This window comes from Rhinolophus hipposideros (genome assembly GCF_964194185.1).
Source record: "Rhinolophus hipposideros genome assembly, chromosome: 10".
Classification (NCBI taxonomy): Eukaryota; Metazoa; Chordata; class Mammalia; order Chiroptera; family Rhinolophidae; genus Rhinolophus; species Rhinolophus hipposideros.
In genome coordinates, this window is record NC_138056.1 from 15,639,683 (window position 1) to 15,667,252 (window position 27,570).

General features: G+C 47.0%; 2 protein-coding genes across 2 annotated transcripts in view; both read right to left on the minus strand.

Annotated features, from left to right (window-relative positions):
• Window positions 1-4,159: 4,159 nt before the first annotated feature.
• ACCSL (1-aminocyclopropane-1-carboxylate synthase homolog (inactive) like) lies at window positions 4,160-14,424 on the minus strand. The gene is made up of 14 exons (XM_081064395.1): window positions 13,907-14,424; window positions 12,586-12,645; window positions 12,062-12,132; window positions 11,620-11,689; window positions 11,305-11,371; window positions 10,253-10,350; window positions 9,919-9,996; window positions 9,512-9,612; window positions 8,329-8,418; window positions 7,559-7,604; window positions 7,318-7,459; window positions 5,595-5,737; window positions 5,356-5,509; window positions 4,160-4,589 (listed from the first exon to the last, which is right to left on the minus strand). Exons 1-14 carry the CDS (start codon window positions 14,387-14,389, stop codon window positions 4,432-4,434), a joined length of 1,761 nt encoding a protein of 586 aa, XP_080920521.1. The 5' UTR covers window positions 14,390-14,424; the 3' UTR covers window positions 4,160-4,431.
• The window catches only part of ALKBH3 (alkB homolog 3, alpha-ketoglutarate dependent dioxygenase), a 138,142-nt gene continuing 124,865 nt past the window's right edge, over window positions 14,294-27,570 (minus strand). Inside the window, exon 9 of the mRNA XM_081064399.1 lies at window positions 14,294-14,430. Within this exon, the coding sequence (XP_080920525.1) occupies window positions 14,386-14,430 (45 nt within the window). The 3' untranslated portion in view covers window positions 14,294-14,385. The remainder of the gene's footprint in view (window positions 14,431-27,570) is intronic.

Consider the following 27,570-nt stretch of genomic DNA (forward strand, 5'->3'; position numbering starts at 1 on the left):
CCACGGAGAAGATTTTCCATATTAAGGCGAGAGCTTCCTTAAAACATCCTTCCCATATGGGAGTTTTGCACCTGAGTTTGTAATTTCTCCTCCTTTGGATCTATGGAACATTTGTTAAATTCGGCCATGACCCTAGATATTCTGGGGCTTGGGCAGTGAGTTAGATGATCCAGGGCCCAGGCATGCGCAGAGCCTTGAGTCTCCTTCGCTCATGAAAGGACATCAGCAGATTCCATCAATACAAGTGTGGCTGGGAAGACTTGGCTGTCTTCTGAGCACTCCATTTGTGTTCACTTTAGCCTTGCCATCTGACCTCGAGCAATTCTCTTAACTTTTTCCATCCTTGGTGTTTTGTTCTGTAAAATATGACAGTTTTCTCCATTTAAGCCATAGTGTTCCATTTAACTCAGATAAGTAGTTTTATTGCTTGTTTTGCGTCCGATCTCTGCAAAGTCCTGAGACACAGCTATAGGCAAATCAAACAGCAGGCCTGGATGGTTGATCATACACATGACAACTGTTAAGAAAGGGATTGCTGAGTGCCATGGTAGCATACAGCAGGTATGCTTTAACCCCACCCCACGAACACATGCATTGTCCCCACACAGGAAACCCTACACAGTCTGTTCACCCTCAACACTTAGGTTGAGTTCTGAAGGATGGGTCCTAGTTGGCTAGCTGGCTGGGGAAGGGGGTGGGGTGTGGGCGGTAGGAGGTGGTGTTAGAGCAGATGGAACATTTTCACAGACCCTTAAAGGTTAGAGTCAGTGTAGAACATTAATATACAGTACAAATCCAGTACCTCTGGAGCTTTCCAGGTTTGGGAGAAAGGCTGGAGATCGATACAAGCAAGGGTCAGGTCATGAATCTTTGTAAATAAACTGTGATAAGGACTGTGGACTTCTCCTGCAGACATTGGAAATGTATATATAGTAGTAATTCCTAGAACAATTTTTTTTAAATCAAAAGGTATAACTAAGAAGCCAAAAAAGGCAATAAAATGGGATACTAAGTAATGTTTGATTAATCTGAAAGAAGGCCAGCAAGAAGGAAAAATGAACAAAGAGCACATGACACAAATAGAAAACAAATAGCAAGATAGTTGACTTAAATTCAACCATATTAATAATTACATTAAACAGAATGACTAAGGACCAATGAAAAGATCAGGCTGGATAAAACACAAAGATTCAAGTATATGGTATTTGCAAGATACATTGTTAAATAAGAAGACAAATGATTAAAGGAACATTGGAAAAAATATGCCACACAAATAACAATCATAAGAGGATGGCTACTATCCAAAAAACAGAAAACAAGTGTTAGCAAGAATGTGGAGAAATCGGAACCCTTGTGCACTGCTGGTGGGAATGTAGAATAGTACAGTTGCTGCAGAAAACAGTATGGCGTTTCCTCCAAAAATTAAATATAGAATTACCATATGACTCAGCCATTTCACTTCAGGATATATTCCTAAAATAATTGAAAGCAGGGTCTCAAAGACATTTGTACACCATGTTCATAGCAGCATTATTCACAGTAGCTAAAACACATGGAAGCAACCAAAGTGTTTATTAACAGATGAATGGATAAGCAAAATGTTGTATACATACAATGAAATATTATTTAGCTTTAAAAAGGAAGGACATTCTGATACGTGCTACAATATGGATGAAGCTTGAGGACATTATGCTGAGTGACATAAGCCAATCACAAAAAGACAGACACTGTATGATTCCACATATGAGGTGTTTAGGGACAGAAAGTAGCATGGTAGTTGCTAGAGGCTGAGGGAAGAAGATAATGGGGAATTATTGTTTAATATGTATAGATTTTCAATTTTACAAGATGAAAAGAGTTATAGGGATGGATGGTGGTGATGGCTGCACAACAATGTGAATGTATTTAATACCACTGAACTATACACTTAAAAATGGTTAAGATGGTACATTTCATGTTAGGTGTATTTTAATAGCCAAAAAAGGAAAACATAAGAAAGCTGACATGTTCATAATATCTGACATTGTAGACTTCAAAACAAAAAGAATTACCAAAAATTAAAACATTTCATGACGAAATAATCAATTCACCTGAATAATGATTTTTAAATGTTTATACCTTTAATAACAAGTATTTAAAATATGTGAAGCAGAAACTGAGAGAACAAAAGGGCGAAATAGACAAATCAACAATTATAGTTGGAAAATTTCGCACCCCTCTCTTAGTGATAGAAAGATTGATAAAATGACAGGATCTGAAGATTTAAACATTACAAAACAATTTAACGTAATTGACATTTGTAGAACAACACACCCAATAACTGCGGAATTCACTTCAAGTGTATATGAAACATTGATCAAAATAAACCATATAGTTGGCCATAAACAAGTCTCAATAACTTTCAAAGGATTAAAATCATAGTTTTATGTTCTCTAGTCACAATGGAACTAAAGTTGAAATCATTAACAAAGATAGCTAAACAATCAATCCCCAAATATTTGGAAACTAAGTAACATATGCTAGAAAAATCATAGATTAAAAAAAAGAAATCACAAGAGAAATTAGAAAACTAAATTATCATAACAACCCAACACATCAATATTATATGTAGCTAAAGCAATGCTTGAAATAGCTTTAAATGCTTATGTTAGAAAAAAACCCGCTTAAAAGCATTGATCTAAGCTTCCTCATTAAGAAGCTAGAAAAAGAGCAAATTAAACCCAAAGTAAATAAGAGGAAGTAAAGAGTGGAAAATGAAACAGAAGAGAAATAGGGAAAAAGCAATGAAAACCAAAATTGGTTCTTCAAAAAGATTAATGCAATTGATAAACATTGAGGTTAACTGATCAAAAAACTAATTTCAATATCAACGAAGAAAAACAGGGACACTATAGATCCTACAGATATTAAAGGGATACAATTGTTACAATATTCCCTTATATGTCAATAATTAAACTTAAACGAAATGGAAAATTTTTCTTGAGACACAAATTGCCAAGACTGACAAGAAATAGGAAATGTGAATAGCCCTATATCTGTTATAAAAATTGTGTTAAAAAAAAAAAAAGTAAAAACCTTTCCACAAAGAAAACAAAGATGACTTTACAGGTGAATTCTACCAAACAATTAAATATTTAAAAAAAAATCAATTTGACACAAACTTTCAGAATTTTGAGAAAGGAACACATCCCAAAACATTTGGGGTCAGTTTTACCTGGACACTGCAACCAATGATACATTATAAAACATATTATATATATACTATCTCACAATATCCCTCATGAAAATAGATGTAAAATTCTTAATATCAAATGACATAACTGTATGGAGTTTATGGCAGGAATCTGACATTGGCTTAACCTTTTTTTTTTTAAAAAAAAATCAATGTAATTTATCACAATAATTTTAAAAGAATTATCTCTAGCAGTAGAAATAAAAACATCTGACAAAACTGAACCCCTTTCATGGTAAAACTGTCATCAAACTAGCATTGAAGGAAACTTTTCTATCTGGTAAAAGCCAGTATGAAAACTACAGCAACGTTATACTTAAGAGATTGAACTCAATCCTGCTAAGACTGACAAGGCAAGACTGTCCCCTCTCTTCACTTTCCAACATTGTGTTGGAGGTTGTAGGCAATGCAATTAGAGTAGAAAAATAAGAAATAAATACTGAAAAGGAAGGAGGAAAACTATCTTTTTTTTTTTTATAGGCAACATGGTTGGGTACATTGAAAATTCAAATAAATCCCCCCAAAACAATAAGGGCTAATAAGTGAATTTAGCAAGGTCACAAATACTGTCAGGAGATGATTCTTCCTGGGCCTCTCATGTTATTGCCTGTCTTGGAAGCAGGGGCACTGGCTGCCTTTGTTTTAGGCTATCTTTTCTGAGGATATACTCGTACATATGATATGTGTATAACCAACTGCCTTGGAGGACTGTCTATTAACTACCATTACAGAGATTCCCAAGAGCATCTCTGGTTCACATCTTCCTCTTCTCTTCTGGTCCCATACCCTCCCTCATTCATCCAATGAATTAACTATTTTTCACATACAACCTGCCTTAGAATTTAAAAATAGAAGGACAAACAAGTTAAATAGTTTCCAAGGGCGATTATGACGAATGAGGAAGAAATAAAACAGGCCTGGAATTTAAGAGACTACAGAATTTATTGGGTATTGATTACAAAAATAAACCCATCTAAATAGGGACGCAGAGAGCTCCCTTCATTTCTCTAGCTTTTCCCACCATGACCCCATAAAAATCATTCTGTGCCCACACACAATGGCTAGCAAAGAGGAAAAAGAGGCGAGGCTTCTAAAAATGACAGGTGCTCAGCTTAACGAGGGTAATGCCACGGTCAGTTGAGCCCATTTCTGAAGGAGCCCACTGTTTGCTGTTATAGCACCAGGTGGATGCCCCAGCCCTATGGACCAGAGGCTGATGCCGGGGACTCCCGAGCATGTGACTGGCTGGAGCTGCTGGTTTGGAGGCAGACTGTTCGTTCCCTCAGTTCCTCCTCCAGCTGCTTCTCTGTCCCATCCTGCTTCAGCTCTCCTAGTGTCTGAAAGAACCGATGCATGCCTGCAGGGCCCAAATGGGGAGAGAGAGGGAGAGAGAGAGAGAGAAAGACAGTGTTTGCTTGTGGGCTGCAAGCATCCCCAGGTCATGGAAGACCATCACGACACCTCTCGCTGAGGGATGCTGACCTTCATCCCACCCTTCTTTGGGATGGACTTCTAAGTCTCCCCACTGCATCCCCAGTGGCTCTTTTTCAGCTTCATTGTCACATTGTTTGCCGGCCAGATACCTTCATGTTGCATATCAAATCCTGTAACGTGGCTGTGGCCTTAGCCTCATCACGTTTCCTATTGCCTCTAGTGTTCATTCACTCAGTCTATTCTCAACATTCGCTCAGAATCTATTTCTGTAGTATAAACGTTCTCTTATCACTGCTCTATTTCCCGCAGTTAAGATGGTGTCCAGCAGGTGGTGAGATGCGAGAGATCATTGTTATAATGAATGTCATGTTCTCCATAACCTTTAGAGGAGAATCTGAACGCCCTTGATCATCTAACTGTCTATGTCACCTGCTGGACTGCAAGCCACACAGGGCAGAGTACCACTTCCGATTAGCTTATAGTCCCAATGCCATGCTCAACGACAGGCGCCTATACTCCCTGTTTGCAAAGGAATAAAATCAAAGTGTGAGAGTGTAAATCTTCTGTGGTATAGACAGCCTGTGCTATAGGTTGCTAAAGGCCAATATGCAAAGACTCAGTCTTTGGGGTACAGGAGAGGATGGGGCACCTTTGAGAGATGCCAGGATTGGGGGGTCAGCACCACTCACCCAGTTTTAGGCAGAGAGGCTTATGCGAAAAGATGAGGCGAAACCAGCCAGGCTCCGTACACATGTAGGACTTGCCACAGGCCAATAACAGCTTGTTTTCCAGGAATCGGCGATGGAGGAGCAGCTCTTGCTCAAATGTGCACGGGTCCAGGTACTGGGGAAGGCAGAGGGTCAGAGCTGAGCCCAAGACCCATCAGCCCGTGTGCCCAAGCACACCTGAACTCACTCCCAGAGCTCACCTTTTTCAAGTTGATCCAGATATAGAGGCCAGAGCCACGATTGAGAAAAGGGATCTTCAGTGCCTTCAGGTTGTTGGTGACGTACTTGTGGGCTGCCTGCAGCCGGGAGTGGTTAGTGGGCAGGTACACCTTGTCAATCCATTCTGGATGGGTGGGGGAAGAATGCTGTCACGGGTCTTGTGGAGAGGTCTGCCAAGGGTTCCTTACGTACCTGGGCCTCCTGGCAGCTATTGTCTCCAAGACTGATCTGTATTCTATTTGAGCTGATGCCATCCATACCCAACAACTCACCTCCTACCTATGGCTTTGCTGGAGACCGTGGGCTTCTCAATGAACCAGCAGGAGTGTTCTGTTTGATTTTACACTCCTGAGACTATCCCCTGTAGCAGGTGATACAGCTGTCATCAGCTGAGCAGGTAGCAGACACTTATAGCTCCCCCCACCTCCTGCCGCACACAGTGGGCTTGGAGGAACCTAGGTATGCGTGGGGAGGATCTTAGCCCAGTTGCTCTCAGCACTGGCCGCACCTAAGTGACCGGGGAGCTTTTCGGAAGTCCTAATGCCCAGGTTAGAGCCCCAGTTTGTCTAAATCATTCCCTTTGGATGAAACCCACACATCCCTATTTAAGCTCTCCACGTGATTCCCATGGGCATTCAAAGTTGAGAACCAGTGTTTAAGGGCCTGGGAACCTAGCTTCTGCCAAATATCAAAGAGCCTGGGCCCATGCAGAAAAGCATCCAGTTGGATTTGTCCTACCGCATTTCCCCGAAAATAAGACCTAGCTGGACAATCAGCTTTAATGCGTCTTTTGCAGCAAAAATCAATGTAAGACCCGGTCTTATTTTACTATAATATAAGATCCGGTCCTATTTTACTATAATATAAGATCCGGTCCTATTTTACTATAAGACCCGGTATACAATATAATATAATATAATACAATATAATATAATATAATAATATAATATAATACTGGATCTTATATTAATTTTTGCTCCAAAAGATGCATTAGAGCTGATTGTCTGGCTAGGTCTTATTTTCGGGGAAACACAATATCTACCCTTTTACTCAATTTAAACATTATCTGGTTACGTTGGTTTATTGATTATAGAGCAGCTTTTAATTTAAATCTTACAGCCTAGCACCTGCTCTCCTACAAGGAATTAAAGAAAGGAGGCCTTATCTAAGTTTGAGCCACGGCATTGAACGGGGAAGTTCTCTCTGAAGCCAGCATTCACATGAGATGCAAGAGGGCAGATGAATCCAGATGCCACAGGTGTCGCCACACTAACATGCTAAAGCAGCTCTCCTTTGGCCACCTTGGAAGATGAAGTCAAGTCATAGTTGAGGCATCAGGGCATTTCTTTGTAATCTTTGTATGAGCAAACAGGGCTTTAGGGAGGAAAACTAGACCTTCACATGAACACAGGTTTCTGTCTTCCCACCTTAAGGCTCAGGTTACGACTGATTATCCCTTTCCAGGCAGAGCATGAGCTACCAGGCAGCCAGAAATTAAAGCCCATCCTGTGTTTTAGACAAGCACGTGCCCCTCTCCTGTCTACCCTACTGCACCATTGAGTTGTATCCTGCCCTCCTTCAAACTTCCTGTCCTTCCCTATTACACTGTCACAGTGAACAAGAGGTCAGTGTCAGGGGCCCAAGCCGACCCAGGCATTCCCCATGGCTGTGAGTCCGCCACGATACCTAGATGGAGCTCAGTACCTCTGTCCTGGAGCAGCCGACACAGCTTGTGTTGGGCGATGCCAGAGATGCCGTGGACGTAGCCAAAACAGCTCACGGCAGAGGCCACCTCCTTGTTTTGAGTGTACAGAGCACCAAAACGGAAGCCAGAGATCCCGAAATCCTAGAAGCAGAGAGGTAGGGGAGGGAATACCGGGTTTGTCTGCCTTCTGATCCTGGCTCCCTTTCCGCCCCTGCTCAAGGCCAGGCTGCTGGGACTCACCTTACTGGTGCCCCAGATCACATGAATCCTCTGAGGGTCAGGCAAACTGAAAAAACAATACAATCAAGATGATGGAAAAATATTAGAGAAATGAAGACTTGGGTTCTACGCAGAGGAAAGTGGATTTGAGGTCCTTCCCAAGACAGCAGGAACTTGATATAGAACTTGAACTAGGCCCAAAGTTCAAGAAACAGTTGCCCCAGGAATAAACAGAAGGTATTTGGGGGAACGAGATGGGACAGCTCCACTGAGTGAAATCCAGGACCCTCAGCCTGGCTGGCGGCCTTCCTACAGTGGGTCCAAAGCCACCTCCTCGGCAGTTGACTCCATACAACGTGTCTAAAAGGTGGTCACCTATTTCTTATGTTCCACCTTTGGTAAAGCTGTTCCTTATCCCAGGCATGCCCATCCCTTACTTTGGCTGCTGGGATCCTAAATTAAGGGCAAATACTACCCTTAAGAAATTTCAGTCCTGTTTTTATTCTCCTTCTGTGTTCTACTAATCAAGAGGTTTCCTACCCTGACCTTCCGTAGGGGTTTTGAGAGTGCACTGCAGGGCAAGGTAGAAGTGCACTTTCTACATTGCCCTCAAGTCACCTTGTGTACAAAATGGCATTTAGATGAAAATGTATTTGGGAGGAAAGATCCTACTTTGCTCATTTTCCCATTTAATTCAGTTCCTAGCACGTAGCCAATTAAATTTATGGCACATGAACTCATCGCACAAAAGCAGTGAGTTCTCATTCCAACTGCAGCTGAGACCAGCTCACCTTTCCATGCTCAGAACACTGTGGAATGTGATGGATTCATCAAACACAGACAGCATGTACAGCTCGTCTATAATCACATGGAGGTTGTACCTGCAAACCAGGAGAACAATATCCAGGTTCTCTCCATGATCTTGACTCACATGCTTCATGGTCAACTCTGGATACAGAACAGACACTCCCACTGCCCCAGCAGCCCATCCAACCTTTCCAAGGGTCATGGTAATGGTAGAGTGGCTGGAACACCAGAAGGGAGCTCTAGATCTGGCTCGGGAGTAGGAAGGAATAGAACGCAGAAGACACGCATGAGAACATGTTACCTAAGACAAACACTTCAATTATCAAGCAGAGACCCATGGGAAGTCGCTGGGTATCCCAGAGAGTTTTCGTGTGGTAGGTACAGTCAGGAACTCCCACCCCGAGTCTGAATCATAGTGGCGGGAAGTGGGCTAAGAGCTTGTGCACATCATATTTTTCTCCGAACAGCCCTTGAAGCACTGTTATGTTATCTCCATCGCACAGATGAAGAAACAAAGTTTCTGTCAAGTTAGTTCCCTCACTTAGCAGGTTTTGGAGCTGGGATATGAACCTAGTTCGGTCCAATTCCAGCCCAGACTTCCAGCATTCTTCCTCTGGCCCCCTTGCTGTGCCATTCGTTGGTCTGGGTTAACTATGCCATTTGAATAAGTGCCTCTCTTCTAGAAACTAGAAGATTTTCTACCCTAATAGGGCTGTTTCAGGACTCTGCGATGTGTGATATGAACATGATCTCAGGAATGGGAATTGAAAGTTCTTTAGGGACACGTTTTCATCTTCACCCCCCAGTTTTGAGAGTCTGTCTTCCTCGGCACCTCAGGCCAATTAGTTTGAGAAATGGATGGTGGGAGAAAGTGCTTCCACAAACAAGTGGAAAAACAACAAGACTGTGTTATGATTGTTATGGAGGTGTCTGCACATCAACAAGAAGACTAGAAAGGAAGTGGCAGGAAAAGCTTGCTCCATGCGATAAGCATGTGAGTGCATATTCCTTTGTCCCAATTTCATTTAGTTCTACACTGCTTTGCAGAGTACAGTAAGCAGCAAGAATATTTAGGGTAAATTATTTCTGGTTCTGACTTCTTGACCACCAGTGATGGGAGGAACCCTGTTTAGGGTCTCTGTCTAGTCTCAAGGGCCGAACCCCTACCTTTTGGCAAATTCCAGGTATTCCTTCAGTGCATCTTCAGAGTAAACGTCTCCCAGAGGATTCTGGGGGTTAATGAGCAGAAGGCCTTTGACATGCTTCCCCTAGAAAAAAAACAAACAACCCGGTGAACACAAATCCTTTACAGCTTCAAGTTCAGCCAAGGTCAGTCTGGACACCAAACACAGCACACCTCACGAAGGCCTAGGTAGGATCTCGAAACATCCACAGAGGAGGAACAGGAAGGAGCTCTGGGGGCTGCCAGGCAGGACTCAGGGCTCCAAGGGGACGCTGCCTCTTCTGAAGAAGGAGCCCACACCAACTTGGTGAGCAAGTTGTAGCCGAGTTTTAGTACTGAAGCCCTTTCAGAGGCAGCACGGCCCACCCTGAACACATAGAGCCCTCCTTACCTTAAGCCTAGCCTCAAGCAAGGTTTTCTCCAACTTGCCCACAGTGAGCTGGAACGGACAGGTGTTTGTATCAGTGACCTGGAAGACAGCACTGGCTGAGGACTGCCTATCTGAAAGCTTCTAAGCTTTCATTCCTCATTCCTATAAACCCCAAATAATCCTTCGCCTTCATACCCAGGGCGCCAGTCCCACATGCCCCCTTTGCCCGATTTCTCCATCCTCCCTGTCACCATCACTTATACGGGACGAATGCAATGTCCCCTACAACTTCCAAATGCCCCGGAATGTCCCATTGCCTTAGTGAGCTGAGCAGGGGAATGGGCCCCATTCTGACCTCACTGTCCAGGTGGACATGAATCAGTTCCACTTTCGCATACAGGTGGGAAGTAAAGGCGAAGCCACCGTAGAAGGGAGTGGGGGTCAGAAAAGCCTCTGGAAGCACAGGGAACAAAGATATCAGTCCTGGGTCTCTCAGTCAGAACCTGTCAGAACCTCTACCAACAGAGCATGTTACTTTGGCAATCCCTCTGACTCAGGATTAATGCTTTTGGGCTCAGATTCGATCAAATTATCCATTCTTATAAACAAACAGTATTTGGGGAACACAACTCAGATTTCTCCTCTGGGGGTACATTAAAGAAGAAGACGAGGGAAGACTATTGCTGGGAATGGCTCAGAAATCAGGGTGCGAATCAAACCGGGCTTACAAGCAGGAGGAGCATCAAGTCCGGTCAGGTCCAGGCCAAACACTGAAGGCTGCGTTCCCTGCACAGGGAGGGCTCTCATCTCTGCACATGACTCAGGTTATCTGTACCTGGTGATCTCATGTGTTCGTTTCTTCCCATCCATTTGGATTCATTGATGAGCTAACCAAGGACCAACTCATTTGAATGAAACTGGCCATCTTGGTGACTTCCCTCCGTGCAGCCCGAGCTCATTAAGATCTGAGACTCTTGTTTGGGCATTGTTAAGAGGGACACTGAGAACAGATCTCTCAGCCTTATTGGGTCTAGAACTAATTCAACTACTTTTATTTTTGAGGTGGAGGATGAGGTGATTGAAATTCTGTATTGTGGAAGCCAGTTTACCAGTGCTCTCTCTGTATTGGAGCTGATCCCCCAAACCCAGCTAATAATATAATGAGTAGGCCCCATTGTCACCATTCCTGGGGCATACCTCCTTGGGAACTGTCACATGATTTTCTTCTTATTAAATGGAAATCCAAATCCCTTGCTCCTACAGAAATAGTATAGAGCTGTTCTGATCCGTGTAGGCGATTCCCAGCACTTTAGAGGAAAGGCCTTGAGTCAAGACGCTGTTCGTCCCTAGGGCCCAATGCCCACATGCTGCTATTTCCCTGAGGGCGAGCACAGCCCATTGACTTACCACCTGGATCACACAGAACCATGGCCAGCGCCAAGAAGACAGAGCAGCAGCCATTTAGAACAACCACCTGAAAAACATGCACCGATGGCAGAAGTCAAAATCTAATCCCCATGTATGAAGGGCTAGTCCCTCATCTTCCTACTCCTGGGAAGGGACAGGTACCAGGAACCTCCTTACTGGGACCCATTGGCTTTCCCTCTGTCCTGGCCATGAGGATCTCCACTGGTTCTCCCTGTACCTTCTAGAAAATGCAGAGAGTCCCTCCAGAATACAGCCCTCCTCTAGCACGGCAGTGAGGCTGGGAAACTGACTCACATTTTCTGGATCAAGCTGGGCAGGTGCCTTGCAGTAGTAGGTCAGGAACCGGGCCACTTCTTCACGCAGGCTGTGGACAGACCCAGAGAGACCTGTGGTTCCCAAGCCCAGGGGCCATTCCACATTCAGGGTCTAGACTTCAGTCTTTTCCAAAGAGGAAGGCATCCAACCTCACGTTACAGGACTACTGACAAGAAGCTATCAACTCGCCAGGTGACAGAGAATAAATTTGAACAAGAACTCAGGCCTTTTGAATTCTAGGGCAGTGCTATTTCGAGTACACCAGGCTGCCTCCTGACGATGTTTTGCTCTAGGCATTTTCTAGAAGTGTTACCCAAAGAAACATGGAGATAGCCAACCAAGCGTCTGGCAGCTTGAGTCCTCCCCTGCATGCGGTCAGGTTCCTGGAGACCAGCAGACCATACATCTGGAGGTTACTTACAATGGTTGTCCTCTCCAGTCAGCATATTGCAACAGGGCGTCCTCAATGTAGTTCATGTCACTCCGACTCAACTGTTGACGAATAGAATATGAGGTCAGCCAGACCAGGGAAGCCCAACAATCTTCATCCTGCTCCCAGGATGCATGTGGGTGTTTGCCCTGTAACACAGGGCCTCCCAGAAGGTTGACGGGGACACATGCCGAATGCTCCTGAACGAGTGGAGACCCCAATCTTCTTATCACAGATTACACAAACAGATAACTCATTGGGAAGTGTTTAAGAATCTCCTCAACCCTACACATGGACCCGAGGCCCCCTTGGCAGCCCGCCCGCCATCGTCCATCCAGAGAACACCTCTGAACACAGCAAATTCAGAAGGTTAGATGAGCTACTCTAGAAGCTATTTCCCCCACTCGCTTCCCCACTCTCATAAGTCCCACTCCTGTATCTATCACATGCTGAGGAACATTCGAAGGGGACTGAGCCTGCAGCTGGGTCCTGGCACAGCCTGGAACCCGGCTTACCCTTTCAGTCATCAGATCAACGCAGAGCTTGTTCTCACTGACACCGAGGTTAATGAAGCCCTGGAGATATAAGGAATCTGACATCAGTCCTCTACCCAGCCCCCAATGGACCCCTTCAAACATGTCACAGATGATTTCAAATGGAGAGCTCACTGCCCACGAGGCAATTCAATCCATGCTTGACAACTTCAAAGTATTAGAAAACTTTCCACAAACCCCAAAGCTTACAGCATGTAATTTTCTCCTTTAGATGAGCTATTCTAGCTCATCTAAAGCCATACAGAGAAAATAGTTATAGTATGTACCAGCTACCAGTCATTGAGCTCTTATTATGTACCAGACACTAGACTAGGAGCTTCATGTCAGTTGCCTTTAGTCTCACAACTCCTGAGAAAAAAAGTTCCTAACAATCCCTGCTTTAAAGGGAGTGAAGCTCAGACAGGTGGAGTAATCTACAAGCCGTGTGACCTTGGTGATGGGCAGACTCCACCCACCTGGCCCCAGAGCCTCCATCCTTGGGCACCACAGGCCCTGCCATCTCTGCTATTTCCACTTCCTTGTAAGGGCTCATCCAGTGATTGGAGGAGGTACGGTCCCTCAGAGGCCCAAGAGATGCCTGACTCACTTGGCCCCCAGAAAAGCAGATGGCCATCGACCACATGTCATTTAGCTAGAAACAGAAGGGAAGGTACGACTTGTGCTGTCTTCCACTGTCTGGCTGGGGACCTGTTGTGAACCTCCCTGATGGAATCCTTTCATTGGCTTCCTGTCACCCTTAGGAGAACGTCCTAGCCCCTCCCAATGGCCTACCTCGCCCACCCCTCTTGTCACAGTGCTCTAACCACATGGGCCTCTTTTTCAATCACTCCCAGCCCTTCCCACCTTAAAAGTTTCATAATTCTGTTCCCCCTCCTGGAGGACCCGCCTTCCCATCACCACCATAGGCTGGCTAATAGTCTTTAAGACATCTTCACAGACCACTCAGAGCAGGCCTCCCTTTGGTGTTCTTAAGAACATGGATGTCATTTCCCAGTGGCTGACTACATTCATCTCCAGACTGAGTTCCATGAGGGCAGTGACTCCCGGGGGGTAAGAGCGGGTCTGTAGGGAAAGCATGCAGAGGAGGACGGGAACCCAGAGCCAGCTCTGACCTTTCTTGGGCATGTCACTTCATTTCTGTGCCCATTCCTTAATCTATAAGGAGACGGTAGCACCTACCGTCATGGGAATGGAAAGAGTAAGCGAGAGAGCATAGTACTTGGCACAGGGCTCGGTAAACGCTAGTAATCGGGGCTCTCGAGTGTGCCCCCTCCATTCTCACCAAGGGGTTCTTGTCCTCGTGGTATTTGTCTCCTTGGTAGGTTTTGTAGTCCTGGAAGCTGGAGCGGTATAAGGCAGAAATGTCGCTGCCACGGTTGGACAGGTCATACCTGACGACTGTAGCTTGCAAATCACTCCGGTGGTGGCCTAGCTGGTCAGGCTGCCTGGATGGCTGGGCCGGCTGCCCACCTCCAACATGACCACTAGAGTCCAGGGGAGGGCAAGCCTGTGAGAGGTTGACCACCTGGCACATCAAGCGGACCAGGGTGGCTTCCTGCTCCCTGGCGGCCTGACGGTGCCTTTGCTGCCCCAGCCCCGCGTCCGGCTGCAGGTGCTGGGGCTTCAGCTGCGTGATGCAGTCCTCCACGGTTTGCTGCAAACGCAGCATCACCTCCAGCAGCTGGGTGTGGGTGCCCTGGTTCCTGAGACCCTGGCTCCTCAGCTGGCCATGGCGCTTGTGCAGGGTTTCTGACTGGTGACTCATAATCTGGGTCTTTCTTTTCGTCTCCGCAGGTTGCCCTGAACCTGCAGAGAGAGAGAGACCATGAGGGCAGCAAAGGGGACTCCCCCTGCGGGGGGGGGGGGAACTCCCTGGGAGGTCCAGACTCGGTCTCAGGCTGGCCTCTGGTTCCCCCCACCTCCATGCCTTGGTTACAGGCCCTAATTGGTTCAGGAAGAGTTACCTTCTCATTTCAGGGCAATACCTAAGTGGCCCCCGAGCCCAGACAGTGGAGCTCTGTACTTTTTGGTATTGAAATGTGTTCTGAGGAAGAGCCTTGGAGACCACTTTGAGAAAAAGAGGAAACTGAACAGGCTCTGAGTCCACCCCGTGCTTCAACCAGAGTTAAACCCTGCTTTATAGAGTTCTAAGGAAGTAAAGGATTTTGCTGCTGGGACAGGATGGGAAGCTGAGTAAATCATTCTGCTAGAATAGCATGAAGTAAACTATTCCCCAAGGGTCCAATCCAGCCTATCACCTCTTTTTGTAAAATTAGTTTTATTGGAACACCGTCACCGTTGTTTGGTTGTATTACATATTATCTATGGCTGCTTTTATACTACAATGGCAGAGTTGAATAGTTGTAACACAGACCATATAATCCACAAGGCCTAAAATATTTACTATCTGACCCTTTACAGACAAAGCTCACCACCCCTTATTGGAGAATGTCAGCCCTTCTTTTTGCCTGTTGTTTCCAAGTTAGCTATACCAGGTATGCAGCACTCAGCCCTTCCATCCTCCTTTCTTCTCACTTCTGTAAACACTGGCTCACTGTGACAGTTGCCTTGGACTTCCATCTAGTAACCGTGAGATAGACACCTGGTTCTCAAAGTTCAAAGTCCGTAAGAATCACTTAGAGGCCTTGTTAGGACAGAGATGGCTAGGCCTCATTGCCAGACTTCAATTCAGTAGTGGGACCTGAGAATTTTCAGTTCTGACATGTACCTGGGACTGTACATACTTTGAGAACCTCTGATTCTTCAGACCAACCTCCTGTCCAAAAAGAAGTCAAAATGCTGGATAAGACCTAAGCAACACCTTTTTAAAGTCTTAAAGAATCAACCAAACAACAATCAGATAGCAGATGCCACAAGATAAGAAAATCTGAGGCCAACAGCTGCCTCTCATCTTTACATTTCATATAATTCTTCATTTCCCCAGACACCGAGACTTCTTTTTCTAAGAATATAGATTTATGCCCCTTCCACCAAATTCCATATTCTTCTAAGTCACATCCCCCTGACATGTGTAAAACCTTGTTACTTCTTTTACAAGTGTGGTACCAGCACTTCAAAGTACCAGACACTCCGCCCAACCTCTCCAAACTATGTCTGGCCTGCTTGTGATGTTCCCATAGCAACCTATACTTCTCCTGTATGGCACTCAGTACTGCTACTTGTTTAGTATCTGTCGAGGTCCGCCTTCATCATTGTATTTTTAGCACAGTGCCTGGCACATAGGTACCTGGTAGGAGAGGCATAACCATGAGAATGTTGCCGAGTCAGTGAACACATGAGCCATGAACTAGGACTCTGGCCATGGGACATGGAGCAATGGCCCGTTGAAGCCACAGGACACAGACGTACCAAATCCCGACTCAGGCTGCCTACCTTTTATTGACAGTGATACAGAGAACCTCACTCACCAGTGTTGGAAACATACGACTTAGAAAGAAATTGAACAAATATGAGCTCTTATGCCCGGACTGACCTTTTCTTCCACAAACAAAAGCATTGCTCTTGCCCAAACTCCTTCCCCTAGATACAAGACAGTCATTTCAGTGGGGCTGTCAGCCTGGGGAGTATGCAGGTCCCACTGTCCTTCCAGATATTTGGACGGCAGAGAGGGGTAGTTCAAGGGTCAAGTCGGATTTCTTTGGGTTTTTTGCCTTTCCAAAGGTGGTGCCCATCATCCATGTTGGTGCTGAGGAGTCTGGCAGGCACGGCCAAGATGGTGGAGATGAACTCCCTTCAACAGGCAAGAAGCTCTGCCAGCGGCTCTGCCTTTTTCCAAGGCTGGGCTCTCACATAATAGGTGTCTTTGTTTCATGGCACCTTACTAACGAAATCAAAGATGTGGCAGCTTGTAATGTCGGCTAGAGCAGCACGTGGCCCTAGGATTGAAGCAGTTGTTCCAGTTCAGGCTGGATGACAGGCTCTCGTGGACATCTTGCCCTGGAAGTCCTTGCTGTTACCACGGTGCCACTACTCTGTCCCATCCACCCAGCCCTCTGCCTGTGGCTCCGGGTACACGGATAACAGGGATCAAGATGGGGTAGGGAAGCTGGAGACCAGCGTGGCTCTACAAGGCCACTGGAGGAGGTTTATGGAGCAGAAAATGGGGGCCAAGTCAAGTAACTGAAAGACATGTGTGATCCTGGTAAAATGTTTTCTGATGCAAGGAAATCGAGTATGCGGCACGGCCAAGAGGAAACCTGGCCGTTGGACCTGCCAAGACCTATGTTTTCCCTGGGAAAAGTCTACTGGGGTGCTGCTGTTCCAAGGAGGCAATAATGTCCCCACGTCGTCTGGTGTTGGAATATACCAACCCTCTCCTCAAGTCTTCTTGCTTAGACCCTTGGTTTCAATATTCCTCAGCTTCCAAGCATATACCTGTTAAGCCACACTCAGGTATCCCTCCCCAGGGCCTCGTAACTTTCTGAAAGGTGCATGTACCTTCAAGGCTTGACATTCACTTTTGGGGATCCATAAGCCCCGTAAGTCCATTGGCGGCTCAACCCCACTGGGGATCCAGGAACCCACTTGAAGCCTCTCTCACTCCACCTCCCACAGCTCGCCTAACCCTGCCACCAGCACTTACCTTCGACTCTGGTTCCACTCATTTCTGCGTTGGTGTAAAATGCTATGCCCCGTGAAATCGCCCGGACCAGCAGGGCTCAGGGACCTCTCCCCAATCTCCTCCTCTCATTCAGTTTGCTTACTGCTGAGGGCCTGCAGCCCTGCTTTTATGCACAAAGTGGTTTCTCCCTTCCAAGGGGATCTCCCCAGGAGCTCTCTATTACCTAAAATGGCCTTTCTTGGCACCATTATGGAGGGAGGGTCAGCAACACCCACACCTGAGAGCACCCTGCACTGCAGCCATGGTTCTCAAACTTTGGTAGCATTGGCATCACCAGGAGAGCTAAGAAAGTGCGCGAAGGCTCTTGGAAATAGGCGAGGGCCTGGGCTAGGTAATCTGAATAGTTACCAATGCTTGAGAACCACTGAAGCGGTGAATCTCAATTAAATCACAAATGAGCTACTAACTTTCCCCATTTCAGGGGAGGCCATGAGTGAGGGCAGGTTGAAATGGGTTAGCCTAGGGCAGAGGGACAACTTGACAAGGAAGCACTGGAGTGACCACCAGAAGGGCTGGTTCCAATCCCCCACACCCACCTGACCAGGGTCCTCGGTTTCTCGTGTTACAGTGAGGGAGGCCATGAAACCTACGTCACAGAGGGTGATGGGAAGGCTAAACAGGAGGACCTGTCAAAATGGCAGGGCATGTAGAACCAGTCCAGGACCATGTGTGTTTCAGCCTGGGCAGCTCCTGTCCTGCCTGCCCCGGGGGGACAAACAGAAGCAAGGCCTATAAGAACACCCTGCCTTCGGACTGTTCTCCAACTTTAGTGGGTGCTTGTTCAAAGTGCAGATGCCTGGGACCCTCTGAGGGGTTCTGATTCTGTAATTGGGTCTGCAATTGGGCCCAGGAGTCTGCACTGTGAAACAAGCCTGCAGTATAAAGCACGCGAGGCGGGCAGTTCCCTGGGCCTTCACGCTGCCTGGGCTTCAGCACCTGCGCTGTTCTGTCCCCAGTACCTGCCTGACTCATCTGCTTCAAGTCTGCTCAAATCAGCTTCTCTTGGAGACCAATATGACCACTTACTTAATGCCATAAGCTGCTCCACCCTCCCACACTGTGGTTCCCCTCCCCCGTTCTACCTTTCATTTTTTTATAGAACTTTCTCCCTTCAAATGTACTGTAACTTTACGTATTTGTTATGCGCATTGTTTATGTTCAGTTCCCCCCTCTAAACTCCATGGGAGCAAGGATCTTTGATTGTTTTGTTTACTGATGTTTCTCAGATGCAAAGAACCATGTTTGGCTGAATAACATTTGTGAATGAACGAGGGAATGGATGGATGAACGAGTAGATGAACAAGTAGAATTTCATGGTATCATGCAATTATCTGAGGTCTGGGTCCCCCTCTGGACCTTAGGCTTCTCGGGTTCTGTTATAGTCCCAAAGCACAGATTGGGTTTTTGGATAGCGTTTGTTGATTATTATCGGTAACTAACCAATGAGCGACTGAAAGAGGGAATGAAGGAATCAATCAATTGTAGGCCCTAAGTGAATGTTGACGGTGGAATGAAGATTTGCCCAGAGGAAAACCCTCATTTTCCTCAACCTCCTGCATTTCCCACAACTTGCCTCGGCTGGATGCCCTCTGCTAACTGTGGGCCCCCCTCCCAGCACAGCTGCTGTCACATGCATTCGCCAAGAGGGGTCGCTAAATCCTAATTTTCCTTCCTGGCCCAGAAAACTCAAGGCAGCCACAGCTGAAGACTGAGAGAAGCCTTGGGTGACAGAAGAAGGGGAAGACCTGGAATGGCCAGGCCCCCTCCTAGAGCCTCAAGTGCCCCTTCCCTGAGGAGCATCACCGGCAAGGGTTGGGCACCTGGCTGTGCCAGGCAATACAATCCTCTTCTAACTGCAACCCCTGAGCTCTTAGGGCCTCCTAGGATCTTTGTCTTACAGACAGGACCCTGGGCTCAGAGGCAGGGTGCCTTAGGCACTGTCACACAGCTGGAAAACAACAGTGAAAGTATTGGATTCCAGATTTGGCGAATGCAGTTGGTCCCTCCTCCACTCGCCCTCCAACCGAGCTCCTTTTGGCATCTCTGTTCCAAGGGCCAAGCAAGATTCCAGGTGCAGCGTCTGGCTCGGTCTCATGTAGAAAGCTTTGGGTTGTCTTTCCTGCTGGGGAAAGTGTGGGGTCTGGTGGTTCCAGCCCACTCAATTCATCTTCCTCCGGCAGGACCTGAGGGCCAGCGACACTGTTGGTTGCCATCTGGTTGCCCTCTTCTCCCAAGCCATTACGCTGCAGGTCCTGTTCTTAAAGGGACTGCAGGGGTTCCCTCCTCCAGAAAGCCTCTGATACTCCAGCCTCTCAGAGCTCGACTCACCGTTAAGGTTCTGAGCAGTCACCCACTACATGTTCTCCGACCTCGGCACTCAAACCCAACTGAATTATAAGTCCCTCTTGCAGAGAGAGACCAGCTCTTTGCTCATACCTCCCTTTAGCCTACCGGGGCTGAGCATACAGTAGGTGTCAAGTAGCTGCTTTTTGTTTGCTTGTTTACTCCTGAAATGGGAAAACAGATCCAAAACACTTCCAGGGAGTTTTTAACCAAATTTGAAAATGATGTCCTGTTGCACAACAGGGAGGAGCAGGTAGCATGATTCTTTCATCCCATAAAGATTTATTGAGCAACTGCTATGTGCCAAACACCGTTCTAGGCCCTGGCATCACAGAAGGGGACAAAAGAGATACAGCCCTCTTGCAATGTACCTTTTAGAGCAGGTGACAGAAAATGGGCAGCATGTATAAATCTGTGGAGTTGGACAACTGCTGTGAATAACACCCAAGCTGGGTAGGGGATCGAAACCAAGAGTCACAAGTTCAAATCCCATATATAGATAAGGTAGTTAGGCAAAAACCCACCTAAACGAAGGGAAGGAGCAACCCACATAGATCTCTGGGGAATAGTGTTCCAGCGAGAGAACAGCTAGTGCAAAGGTCCGGAGGTGTGAGCATGGATTTGCTATAGTTGAGGAAAGGACCATGCAAGGTTTGAAGAACCTTGATAAGAACTTTGGCTTTTATTCTGAGCACTGTGGGAAGACAGGTATGTGAGTGACTAACTGCCTGGTGGAGTGGGCTGCGGTTCCCAAACCAGTCAGGACACCTCGGGTTACGGGGGGTCTGTTCCTGGCTTGGATTCATAGGTTCTCGTTGCTAGAATAGATCCCAGAAATCCGGAACTTTGCTTCTAGGAAGCCAGACGTCTTTATCTGAAGTTCGTGGAGCCCCAGGACGACACGCTCAATCAGGATCACCTCAGAGTCATCCTGAAAGCTTTCCCCCCAAACCAATGCCAAGTGCCACCTCTGCCTCGCCGACCCAGGGGATGAATGCCACTCATTAAGAACCACTGTCTTCCAGGGGTTGTGGCGAGGTCCCTCATCCCACCCCAAATATCATCTGCGTGTACATATGGCGTTAAAGGGATAAGAAGGACTATCGCTTTCATCGGACTCCCCCAAAGATCCAGAATCATATTCCATGGCCAACAGGGGAAAGCACGATTAGAGACCAGGACCTGGCGTGTTCAATGCCACCTTTGTCCTCCCGATTGGGCCCTCCGCAGCGCTGCCGACCCCCTGCCAATGCCTCAGCTCTGGCTCCTCCTTTCACTATTTTGCCCAGACTTATTTTGATGGCACGTCTCCCTTCCTTCCAGCACTTAGCATGCTGCCAGCATTCAATACCTCTTGAAATATGAATAAGCCATTCTCCCTGCCAGAGCTGTGGCTCGGTTAAGTCAATCTTTTCGGGGCTCTTTCTGTTTGCTTTTCCCCAAGGCCTTCCTGCTTCTTCTGTCACAGAGGAGTTTGTCCAGCCACTCTGTCCTCCGCTGCCCAGGACTCAGTATACAGCTTAGGAAGAAAAGAGTTTTGTTTCATTTCCCATGGACACTATCTACTCGTCACCCACACTTCAAAGCCAAGGGGCCCCTTCAAGAGCCCCGGTCCTGGGAGCGAGACCAAGTGACCTTGGCCTGGGTGTGCTGGGGGAGGACAGGCCAGACAGCAGCAGTCCCCACTGCTGATTGGTGGCCTGGCTCCCTGGGGGGCGGTGCTGTCTGGCTTCGGCAGGCATGGGACATGTCTGCTTGTTGTCTGAACCTGATCGCTTTGATCCCCTGAGATGTCCCTTTCTGTGTATGGGGGATGGTATAGTGTGATGTAAATGGAGTTGTTATCAAGGGTCTGGGGTTCAAGCCATGAGTTCAAGTCCCAGCCTAACCACTTACAGACTGTGTGGCTGTAAGTAAGTTGTTAAGCATCTCTGGGATCAATTTCTTGTCTGTGAAGAGACATGCGAAGAAAAGAATTGAGAGGATTACAGAAAATAACAAATATAAATTTGAGCCTTTCGTTCCAAATTCCGTCCAGCTATCCACCAAACCATTCCTTCACCTGAGCCTTAAAACACTCGTTCTTTCAATCCATTTTTATTGAGACCTACTGTGTGCTCGCCAGTCTCCAGAGACCAAAGCCATTAGGAGGAGCATTCTGGAGGGAGCTGACTCTTCTCATCCTCACCTAGGAGACCTAGGACATGACGAATTGAGAGTTTCCACTGGAATCTTTGTTCCAGTCACAGCACATTTGCGACTTCCTTCCCCCTGGGAAACATCTTGGCAGGAAATCTTCTCCTTGTCCCCCGAGAGTCCTGCTCTGAATTATTGGCTTCTGTTGACCTGGATCTTCCCCCAAAACAGACTCTGTGAAGTTGGTCTCGCCACCTCCCTTCTTCCTAGAAATTCTTGGGCAGACACAAGGCCCAAGACCCGCCCCACCCCCACCAGCCAACTCTGCGAAGTTCACCTCAGAGTCAGAGGGGACTCCGTTCACCCCCAAAGCCTTTCAGAGAGCAGTTTCATGGTGGCCCATCCTCTGCTTGTTGGGCATGTGTATTGAGGTCCTCCAGACACTAAGTGGTGAGCACTTAGCAACGTTATCATCTGTCCCCCATGACCCCGTGGCAACCTGGAACACTGGTGGCCACAAGAAGGCCCTGTGTGGTCTCCTCCCAAGCTGACACTGGGCCTGACCATGTGACCTTTTTGGCCAATGGGGCACTTAAGCCTGATGTGAACAGAGGCTGACAAGTGCTTGGCACTGGCCTTGTCCTCTTGGAATGCTTGCCCTTAGAAGCTAGCTGCCATGCTGTAAAGAAGCTCTGGCTAGACTGTGCAATGAGGAGAGGCCACGTGGAGGGGAGCCTGCAGGATGAGAGGCATCTTGAACATTCCAGCCCCAGTGGGCTGCCCATCTGATTTCTGCCACATGAACAACTTGGCAATGACACACGAACCCAAAGAACCGCCCATCTGAGCCCCACTGGCCTGTGAGTCATAACAAATCACGAGAAATAACACATCAATGTTGTTTTAAGCCAAGAAGTTTAGGGGATGATTCTTACACAGCAACTGAAAAAACACACCCCAAGTCCTGGATTCCATTATTATCATCCCATTTTACAGATGCTGAGACTGAGGTTCAGAGAACTTAAGTGCATTTCCCAAGGTTGCCCAGTGCGTGAGCAAATGTGGAGGCTGTGAAAACGTACCAGGGGAATCTCCTACTGTGGGAGCATCACGTACTGACGGCCCCAGCCACTGTCTCCCTGGATCCACCATTGCATTCTCACTGAGCAGCTTCTGCTCCTCCTGGGCTGCTGCCAGCCAGGGATCCGGCAGCAGGGTGATTAGCACAGGCCAGTTCCTAGGAGTCCCCCAATTCCTGCATCAGTCTTCTTTGGCTCAAGGACTCCTCTTGGGCCCGGCTGAGCCTATTTTGGAATTGTGTTGCAGTGCAAGACTCTTCCTGCCCCAATCCCCCTTCCTTCTCTCTTTGCTACCAGGATCACAGAATCTGAAATTTCTCCTTCCACTCCCTCCCGTTTATTCTCCACAGGTGTTTCCCCAACAATTAGGTTGCGTTTTGAACCCCCTTTTGGTGTCTGCTTCTCAGAGGACATGAACTGACACAGTGAGAAAGCTGAGGCCCAAACCCATGGAACCTCTACCTGATACTTCCTTTGTTTCTCTGAGACACTTTCACGCTCAGGAAAAACAGGCATCTTCAAAGGTGGCGACCGTCCAGACCTCAGGGGCTCTAAGGCCACAGAAAAGGAAAACTGCAAGGACAAGAAAAACAGGGCAGGAACCTCCACAGAGACGCCTGGGGGAGCCAGACAGACACCGGGCTCTTCAGGACCTGACACGAGCCAGGAGCCTCCACAAAAGGGATGACGGATGACACGCTAACATTTCTTTTCTGTCCCACGCCCTTTACTCCCGGTATCTAACTGAACCCTCCACATGCCCACAAGGCCAGTATTATAATCCCCACTTACAGGTGAGGACATGAAGCTCAGAGATGTGAAGCTGCTGGCCTCGAGTCACACAGCTACTGTGTGGCAGGGCCGAGACTTAAACCCAGGTGGAGGCTGAGCAGTCGGTGCTTTCCAAATTCTGGATATAAGTCCCTGTTCTTTCATACGTTCTAGGAAGACCCTGGGCAAATTTCTTAACCTCCCTGATTCTCAGTTTCCCTGTGTATAAAACCTGGACACTCATTGTCCCTTCTTCCTAGGGACATGGGAGTTCTGTCCCGACCCCACCTCCACCTCCAGTCTAACAGTTTTCCATGACACCAGTCGTTTCCGTCCTGCTATCGACACAAACAAGGTCAGGACTTTTCAAAAACCCAAACCCACGCTGATCATAATTGCATAAGAGCCAATGTCCAGGCCTGATTCATAATACAGTGTTGCTTTATTTCTATAAAAAAACAACACATCAACAACCGAAATCCTGATAAATTAGTGAGGGACACAGAAAAGTTGAAGGCTCCAAGCCAGGACCCAAAAAAAAAAAAAAAAAATCCCCTGGATTCTTTCCCCATGAGGGGAGGTTTTCCATAGGGACACAGTCCCGTGCTTTGGCTCAGGGACTACGCTGCTTTCTCCTTGAAAAAGCTCCTGGGATAAAAATAGCCAAACAGAAAGTGGCCCCTTCTGGGGCTTAGGGAAGAAACTGGGATGGATGGAGGGAAGGGGGCCTTGGCTCCCAGACGCCTGTGTCCTTGAGAAACAGGAGAGGGGTGCAGCACTGCAGTTTGAGCGCTGAGGGGGAGGTGGGAGATGAGACTTCCCGGTGAAGAGGAGGAACACATGGTGAGGTCAGGACTTCCCAAATTCACTGAGCCAGAGAGTCCTGAAGAAATACTGTTTGAGGGGCAAGAAAAGGAAGAGGCGGGGTCTAGACTCTGATAGATCCCCATGCCACCAAATGAGAAAGACCAGAAGGAGCCCCTAGTACAGCAAAGGAAACAAAACAGAACAGGCCCAGGGGAGCCTGACTTGAGTATCTGAAATGAACCCAGACCAATGGAGCCACTTCCAAGAAGCCCCTTGTCCTGCCCCAGGGGCCCCCATTTAGACTCTGTCCTTCTCCTTCCTGAGCAACCCCTTGGCCAGCCCAAGGTCCAGCGCTCGTTTGGAGGCCACCTCACCGAGCCGTCCGGCAAACATGCAAACAGACTCGGGATTCTCAGGAGCTTAGGGTCACAGACTCCTTGAAACTAGGAGGACGCTTTGAGATTGTCCAGTCCCTTATTTAAGCCTCAGAGTGAAGATGGGGCATCTGAAGTCCAGAGAGGGTGAGAGTTTGTCCGAGTCACACAGCAAGTCTCCTGACTCCCAACCCAGCACCGCTGCAGCACACAGCTGCCAGAATATCAGTCATCCAACAAGAATGATTAAGTACCTGCTGTGTACCAGCACTGTCCTTGGTATGCTGGCATTCAGTGGGGTTAAGTGCACACAGAATGCCTCTCTGAAAAAGTGACATCTGAGCAGAGACCTAGAGGCAGTAATGGTGAGTCATGAGGACACCAGGCAGGACAGCGTTGGAAGCAGGGGGAGCAGTGAGTACAAGGGCCCCGAGGCTTCGTGTGTTCAAGGACCAACAAGAGGCTGGGTGGCTCGAGTGGAGTGTTTGGCCACAAGATCAGACATGGAATAGGAGGGCTCTGCAGGCCACCATAATGACGTTGGCTTCCCCTGTGAGGCAGGAAGCCTTTGCAGGGTTTTGAGCGAGACTTGATCTGGTTTAACATTGAAAAGGATGCCTCTGATTATAATGTGGGAAAGATTACAGAGCGTCAGGCCACATAGGAGGCTTTTACAATAACCCCGCGGTGAGGCGGTGATAACATGGTGGTCCTGTGAGGATGGAGAGAAGGGGTTTTGCTGCCTGCTCCACAGGATTGGCTGCTTGATGAGACAAGGCATGAGAGGGAGAGAAAGACACGAGGGACTCTCCTGGACTGCCTGGCCCTGGCCCAAACTACTGGAAAGACTGAGTTGCCATTTACTCAGGTGGGGAAACCATGGGAGGAGGAAATTTGGGGGAAGATGGGGACGGAGCGTGTGGATCCAGCCTCGAGTCAGAACTCATTCCCTGGGGCCTTTCTTAGATCATGTGGTTCATTTGGTCCGGAACAGCGCACACCCGAGTTCAGCCTCAGGCCACGTGACTGACAGGAAAGCCCAGGTCAAGGCTGTGTTACAGGTCAGATTCCATCACCCCAAATTCACTCATACCACAGCTCCACACCCCAGCCCAGCCTGAACAAACTTGTTCCAGGGGACGCATCCATTCCGAAAATACTTTTTAAACACATGCTTTCATTTCTCTCCTACTCAGTGGTTTACAAAACATTCTTTCCATCTTATTCCATGACCCTCACCCCAAGCCTATGAGATATGTTGGGCAGGCATTATCATTCCTATTTTACAGATGAGGAAACTGAGGCACAGAAAGGCTAAGTCATTCAGGCATGGTAAGTGCTCATCAAATGTTAGTTCCTTTTCACTCCTCCAGGCCCACTCAGGGCCAAAAAGTTAGTAAAACAGGAATGGAATGTCCACAGGGGGCTGTGAAAAGTGTCAGTAGATTTCTGGGAATCTAGAATTCCACACGCATGCACAGGGCTGTGAGTATGCCCAGGAGACATCTAAGAAGGCCCTGACCTCTCTCCTCTGACTGACTTTGAGCCTCCACACAAGAAGGAAGTGAAGGCCAAAGCCAAGTTGTAAATTGTCTTCCAGGACATTGAACACATGCGCCAACACATACATGCAGAACCCCTTGGGAAAGACTGAGAGACTTATGGGATCTAAGCGTTTAAGGAAATCTCTGTCTAATCATCATTTGACTAGTAGGGTAACAAGCAGAGACTTCAGGGGCCTCACATGATAAAGATGTATCCCAGAAATGCAACATTGTGTTAACATCCCAAAACCAATCAATGTAATACACCCTATTAACAGAATAAAGGACAAAAACCAAATGATCACCTTAATAGAATTAAAAAAAATACTTGACGAAATCCCTCACCCTTTCGTGATAAAAACACTCATTAAACTAGGATAGAAGAGAACTTTCTCGACCTGATAAAGGGCATCTATGAAAACCCACAGTTAACACCATTTCTAATGGCATTTTCGTGACAGACTGAAAGCTTTCCTCTTAAGATCAGAAACAAGAAAAGGATGTCTGCTTTCACTGTTTCTATTCATCATTGTACTGGAGGTTCTAGCCAGGGCAATTAAGCAAGAAAAAGAAATAAAAGGCATTTAGATTATAAGAGAGAAGAAGAAAAAAGGAGAATAAGGAACAGGAGGAGGAAGAAGGGAAGGAGAAGCAGGGGAAGCAGCAGTAACAGCAGCAGCAAAACTGTTTCCAGATGATATGACCTTATATACAGAAAATCGTGAGGAAAATTCATGTGTGTAAGTGCACATGTGCACACACACAATTAAAGCTAATAAATGAATCCAGCAAGGTTGCAGGATACAAGATCAAAATACAAAAATCAATCGTATTTCTACACGCTAGCAATAAACAATTTGAAAATGGAATTAAGGAAACAATTCTATACTTGTTTTGCAATATAAAAGAATAAAATACTTAGGAATAAATTGAACAAAATAAGTATGAAACTTGTACATTGAAAGCTACAAAACATTGCTGAAAGAAGCTAATAACTGGAACGACAGCTCATGTTTATGGATTGGAAGACAATCTGTTAACATGGCAATAATCCCTGAACTGAACTAGAGATTCAACACCATCTTTATCAAAATCCAGCTGCGCCCCCCCCCCTTTTTTGTTTTGCAGAACTTGAGAAGCTGATCCTAAAATTCATTTGAGAATGTATAGGACCTACTACATAGCCAAAACAATCTTGAAAAAGAAAACAAAGATGGAGGGAGGACTCACCACAATTCCCAGCTAAAAAT